The sequence below is a fragment of the Notothenia coriiceps genome, unplaced genomic scaffold, assembly GCF_000735185.1.
Source record: "Notothenia coriiceps isolate Sejong01 unplaced genomic scaffold, NC01 NC01_scaffold00021746, whole genome shotgun sequence".
Taxonomy (NCBI): Eukaryota; Metazoa; Chordata; class Actinopteri; order Perciformes; family Nototheniidae; genus Notothenia; species Notothenia coriiceps.
In genome coordinates, this window is record NW_011354447.1 from 1 (window position 1) to 6917 (window position 6917).

Sequence of the window (6917 nt, forward strand, 5' to 3'; positions counted from 1 at the left end):
CCCCAATGAGGGAATTGTTGTTTTTAAATTCAGTGTTGACTGAAGTCTTCAGTATATAGGTAAGAAAGGAAAGTAATGTAAATCATCAGCAACACAAGTCTGAGCTCTCCACACTTAATTAAAAATAAACAGGACAACAATAATTGACAGGTTTAACACACATAGCTTTATTGACATTTGTTTCTTGAAATCAGTGGTTTTATTTGACATGATGTTCCCAGAACTGGCAAAACAATTACAAGATTGTTGCAACAATGAATACTGTGGTACAGAAACCGAACACAGAGACATTCTATGATAATTCATACAGAAAATAAAGCTGAAAAACAAATATGGCTAACATTGTCTCGGGAGGTTTAAATTAGGTTAAATATACAATGAAGAACTATAAAATAAAAACAAATATGATATGGCATCACACAAACTGTACAGTGAGTATACTGATGCAGAATGAAGGAGAACAGGCATTGTAAAAGTAAGGCAGATATGCAGAAAGACATTTGAAGAAATGGCACTTTGATAGAAACTAACACAAAAAATGGCATTCAAGACATTTTTATTTAATTAAACAAGTCTGAAAATGTTTTGCTTTTGGAAACACTTCAGTTTTATAATGAAGATTACAGCATCTTGCATTACAGCAAATACAAATGTGTTTTCATTCATTTCCTTGTTAACTTGAATTACATTCACCAAAGTATATATTCTTGTAATTATGACTTCTGTATATCTTAATGAGATATTCTCTTATTTAGGACATCCACATCTAAAAACTTGAGAAAAGGTCTAATTAATAGGATATTTTAATATAAGACATTATATCTCATAGTAAAAGAGTAAAATATAATGTAAGCATAAAAAGAGATCAATTTTTCATTATTACAAATTTCAAATCACGTAATAAAGAAATATGTATTTTGTAATTTAATGTGATACAATTACAGAAGCCATAATTACAAGAATACGATCACATGACGACAAGAATCTTCATTTCGTAATAAAAATAAAAATATGGTATGATTATGAGATACAGAAGGCAGAGCTAAGCATTATTTTAAATGTTTTGTTTTCTTTGATGAATGCAAAGATGCTTTAGAAGAACTACACCAAAAACTTGTATGTTGCAAATTGGACCATAATGATGACTATTTATTCAGTGTGGCAATGCAGCCGTAAACATTCATAATGTAAAGAAATAACCTGTAGTATTTTTCAGTTAAATAAGGTTTTGTTTGGCCACTTAACATTTCTAACAACGGTAATTACCCCTACTGCCAGTTGACGAGTTCAGTCCTGTGTACTATACCTTATAAACAGTCGATTACATACTTTACACACAAATGTAGCATGTACACCATATTTAAATATCATAAGCCTAACTGGTGCTTCTAAGAGACATCAGCAAATAATGAACAGGACAATCTTTTGCAGTATAACAGCTCAGTGCACAAAAAAAGTAGCATTTATTGCTCCAGCGTTAACCAACAGAGTAAAACAAAATCCTCCCACAAGGTTCTCATCATGTGTATTAAATATATTCTTTCTCTGTAAAAAGGGAACTAGCAAAGTCTAAAATAGCCTCCATAGCTGACAATGATGCATTCAACTTGAGCTGGATGAAAAAAGTTGAAGCTTCTAGAAAAAAATACTATTTTTCACAACTGAATTCACATTTATATTTACATTTCTCAACTTTCACACCTAAATGAGGCCCATTTTCAGTGCAGCGTATGCCTACTGCACTCGAAACAATTTGCACACATCCCCGGAATCTTTGGTACCATCAAAGCAAGCCTTTCCAACGGAGAATGTAAAAAGCAAAAGAAGAGGTCTAATGGACACTGATTGGTTATGTTGGGAAAAAGAGTACGAAAACGTTGAATTCAAGTGGCATACCATTTTAATAATCTGATTCTGATATGCTTTAAAAAAGGGATTTTATTGTAAGGATATCAGTCAATGATGGTACTGTATTGCTGAGGACGATGTTGGAAGGCCATTTTGTATTAAGGTGGGTTCTAAATGGCTCAGGTGATGGTTCCATGAGGTATTCATGTAAAAGGCTGGGACCCATAGTGACTCTTAACAAGCTGATTATGACCAAACTATGCAGGACTTTGGTTCAAGTAGTTTAAAATCCTCAATATTTTCTTGATTTAGCTCACAAGGGGCAGCAAAGTTGTTCGTTTTCTCGCGCAAAGTCAAATGTGTAGGAATTCAAGATTTTACTTGGCTGTGGCTGACTGCACTCCAGGACCCAATCTCCTCCAGAGCCTTGCCCTCCAGGGGGGCGGGATTATCTGGCGTCGTTGAGCTGTCGGGCCACCGTCAGGATCTCCTTGGCTCCTTTGCTCAGCAGGAGGTTGGCGAGGTCGATCCCCAGCCGCTCAGCCCGGTCCTGGGCGCCTCCGCAGATCTTACTGGCTGTCACTCCCACACGCTGCACACGCTCGTCCACTTCCTCGTCCACGCTCTGTCACACAAACAATACCAACAGAAGGTTTGCTATGTGGTATGGTGTGTGACGACCCCTGCTTCACTGCCTATGCTGGTGTGGGTGTGCCTGTGTGTGGGTGTGTGTGCTTCTCTCTCCCTGATTGTATCCAGGTGCAGCCTCTCTCCAGGTGCTCCCAATCTGATCAGCGCCTCTATAAAGGATCTAAGTAGGCTGCAGTGGCTCTCTCTCTGCCCGGGGGAACGTAGGAGGAAGAGCAGCCCGGAACAGCTATCCTCCTGCATAGAGCTTGTTAACCCTGTTTGGTGGTCGGTTGTTTTGGGGAGCGTGAATAAACTCCTCTTTTTTCCATACTCACGTCGTCGTCTCATCGCTGCGTTTGTTATGGCTGAGAGCCAAGCCGTGACAGGTGAAGGAAAATTAAAAAAAAAACACAACACTTCGCACAGTTTCTCCAGTCGTTTAGTGAGGTGTGTTCATTTACGCTGCGGAATTTTCTGGCTTAGTATAGCAGTATGAACCCAAAATAAGCAGGTTCTGCTGTGACGACCACAATAACTTTTCCCTCAATTTCTAAATCAAAGTCAGTCTCCTCGAGATGATCTTAACACTAATGGGCTTTTACGACACATTTTTGCCCTACATGCACAAAATTCCTGAAATGCCTTTGCTTTGTATTGAATATCATTTCCCAAGCTTAAAATATGCTTTGGGTTTGGTTGGAACCACACAATTATTACTCTTTGTGAAGTTGAACGATCAACGCTGTGTGTTTCTTACAGTTTCAGTGGTTATTGCGCTGTTACCTTGTCATCAGCAGCGATGCTTGTCTGCATGGTTTCCTTCAGACTGTCTGAGCCATCCAGGCTGTACACTGCCCCCGTCAGGTAGAGCTGCAACAACACAAAAACCGTTTGACCATCAACATCAGTCAACAATATTTTGCAGAATTACAGATCACGTTAGAAAAAACCTTGTTCGAGGCTGGAACAATGATGTGAGTGGGGTATTCACTCACAATGAAGTGCTGGTGCTTAGATTCCACTCTGTCAGACTTCTCACTGTGCAATGATAGCATATGTAGGCTCGCATCAGCAGCTCTGTCTTAATCTTAATCCTTTAACAATTTATAGGCTAAAGACCTCAGTTAAATTACTGACTTGCAAAGGAGATTGCCTGAGTAAATAATTATTTTAACGTCTGTGTCGAAGTATATTTTTCTATTGTATACAGTGACTATGTTAAAAAAAATTAACAGTCTCATCTTCTTACATTTTACTTATCCTACTCATGATCCAAAAGCTAACTATTACAGCTCTAAACTGTAACTCTGATTTTTGTGTCTTGGGTTAGGGTACATCTAGTGAAGATGCTAACTTTGTACCTGGGACATCTTAGCTTTAGCCTTAGCCTATTAGCATGATATCATGTATGTAGCAATGAATTCAGATTCAAGAACTTACACAGGGTTTTCATCTAAAACAAGTCAGCTGGAAACATTAAAAAGTGAGCAAGAGACAGCGTTTTTACCCAACTCATGTTTAATTCACGTTAAATTAGCAACCTAGCTATAGTTAGACTAGCTAATATCTGCCAGTGAGAATATCAACTGTTGCCGGGTACTACTTCTGTCTTAAATTAAGAATCCATTGTTTCAATGATGACTAAGCATTGTTAGTTATAAATCTGCCAGCATTTCTGCTGTGAATTGCGTGTGTGTGTGTTACACATAGGTGTTACATGAAGCTTGACAGGTATAGCAACAGTAACTAACAGGGGGAGGGGCTTAGCAAATGACACATTTTATGCTATCCAAATGTGTTTATGTGTGTGCCTCTACCTAGCGTTCTTACCTGAGAGTCCTTCACTTCAGTGTTTACTGCCACCGGAACACTGCACCCACCCTCCTAAAAACGACAGGTGAATTGAATATATGGGGATTGACATTTTCTTAATAGTTTTCAATGTTTGTGTGTGTGTTTATATGCGAGTGTGTGCATTTGTGTACCAGGCATCTGAGGAAAGCTCTCTCAGTGATGCAGCGCAGCACAGTTTCCGGGTGATGGAGGACCGACACCATCTCCAGGATGTCTAAGTCTCTGGCCCGAACCTCCACTGCCAGAGCCCCCTGACAACACACACATTGATTATTCCCCTCAAGAACACATATGGATGTAGTTTGGCATTATTATTATTTGTTTATTTTATATTTATATTTTCCATGTTGTTCTTACCTGTCCAACAGCGTACATACAGTCTTCAGGCCCCAGGATCTAACGTGTACAAATCAGACAGTTTGATTGTTAACCTTAAATGGGCAATCATATAAATATTTAGGAAAAATAAGTGACTGCTACTCTATACAATAAACGTATACTACACATTTATACTCCATTTTACTCGTTATTACAACCATGTTACATCCACATTGCACCAATGTTACACCATTTTCACATCCATATTATACCCATATCACGCTGTTATTTAACCTATTTTACACTTTATTTGCACTTTTATTATTATACCCATTTTACACAAAAATGCACCAATGACACAGCCTGTCAAATGATTGTATCCCCCAAGGTACATAAAGCATTAAAGGGTGTAGCCCAGATGTGTTTACATTTAGTTAAATGAGGCACTTATCTACGGAAGCTCTCTTCTCTTCTCCCAGACTCCATTGAAAAAACAGTCATTTTAACAATTAAGTGCAGTGGTGTGTCTTACAAATGTAACATCATCTCAATGGCCTCTGCCTTGATCGGTTAGTTTGTGTGTGTTTTCGTGCAACTTTGGTAAATCGAAATGAACCAATTGAAACTCCAAAGTCACACAATAACACACCAATCGAGACAGCGGGAGATCAGAGACTCCTTTGTTCTGCAAGGTAGAACTACAGTTTTTGTCAATGGAGTCTGGTGGATTTGAAGACATCAAATATAACGCCTTTAGCCCTTTATATCGGCAAGGAAATATGGGGAAACCATTCTAAGTATAGCCTAAACGTGAGTGATTTACATATTTTTAGATGTCTGAAATACCTTTACTCTTCACTGTTACTCCAAACTGGGGTGTTCTCACCACCATCTACAGATCAGACCCTCATACAACCCAACAATACTTTTAAATGACAAATGGTGACCCAGAGAGACTTCACAGGGAGGGCTTGTGATGATCATGAAGTGTTACCTGGCTGATGCGGTCGTCCCAGCCCATCCTCCCGAGGCCAGCAGCAGCCAGGATGATGGCTGCGTAGTCCTCCTTCTCATCCAGCTTCTTCAGACGTGTGTTCAGGTTCCCACGCTGGAGAACAAGGCTAAGGACAACACTTCTGAGACTCATACTTATAGTCCAGCAGATATGTGAAATATCTGAAAGAATTGTGCTTTTGATGATAAAATCATGAAATTTGGCACACTGTTAGAGCATGCCCTAAGGAAGATTTTTGGCTATAGGGCCATCGCAAATTTTTCCAATGGCGGCCATTTTCAAAATGGCCGCCATTGGCGCCATTGGAAAATCCTACATTTTCAAGGATGGGGAATGGATTGGTACTATTTACAACATGCTAGAATGTAGCTAACTATATGTATCTGGTATTCAGGGAACAAAATACACAGTAAACCATTAACATATTTATTATGGTGAAGTCATACATGTTACATAATATATATGAAATATTACAGGTTTTCAAATAAATGCAGAGTTAGTTCTGAAAACACAGTCCACCACAGTGGCAAAGGGCACTGCACTGAATTGCTGCCTTGACACATTTGCATTGTCCACTGCAACCCTTTTTGCATCCACAGCGGAGGAGTTCACAACAGGCCTGGTAATGTGGTCCAGTAAACTTCCCATCCACCTGTGGCCTTCCTCTTCCACCCCCAGTCACCTGGGGATGGGAGTTCAGGGGCTGCAAACATCATCTGTCCCCAGCAGTGACCAGCTTGGAAGGCAGCTCTCTTTGTGAGCTGAATCGATGCTCACTTCTCTACTTCCCCTCTTCTACGCCCAGGCCAAATATGTGGCCATGATTCGTCATTCCATCGATGAGCTAAGTCAGGCATTAGAGATTCTGAATCCTGGTCAGATCACTCTGGATCAACCTCTATACGCTGTGGCAAAACAAACCCAGTGGAGCTGGCCAGCAACTCACAGTGAAGATCATTTTATGTGATGTTTGTGGGTTTCACATTGAGATGGCAGCACTCAAGGTACTTGGCGACATCCTGGAGGGGTAGAGGGTGGACAGAGTCAGTGTCATGTTCCCAGTTCCACTTCTGGTCTATCATCCTGCAGCTGGAAATAGAGTTGATGATCTATGTACGATCAATAAGAGAGGCCGACTTCCTACTCTACATAAATGCCTTGACCAAGATTGTGCCTTGGTTCATTTCATTTCATTTTAAACCTTTATTTATGCAGGTGAATCCCATTGAGATCATTGATCTCTTTTTCAAGG

General features: G+C 39.8%; 1 protein-coding gene across 1 annotated transcript; it reads right to left on the reverse strand.

Annotated features, from left to right (window-relative positions):
* Nucleotides 1–143: 143 nt before the first annotated feature.
* Nucleotides 144–5879, reverse strand: hmbsb (hydroxymethylbilane synthase, b). Its single transcript, XM_010780413.1, has 6 exons — nt 5645–5879; nt 4690–4728; nt 4464–4583; nt 4309–4362; nt 3262–3348; nt 144–2473 (listed from the first exon to the last, which is right to left on the reverse strand). The coding sequence occupies exons 1-6, from the start codon at nt 5795–5797 to the stop codon at nt 2297–2299; spliced, it is 630 nt and encodes a 209-aa protein (XP_010778715.1). The 5' UTR covers nt 5798–5879; the 3' UTR covers nt 144–2296.
* Nucleotides 5880–6917: the final 1038 nt, after the last annotated feature.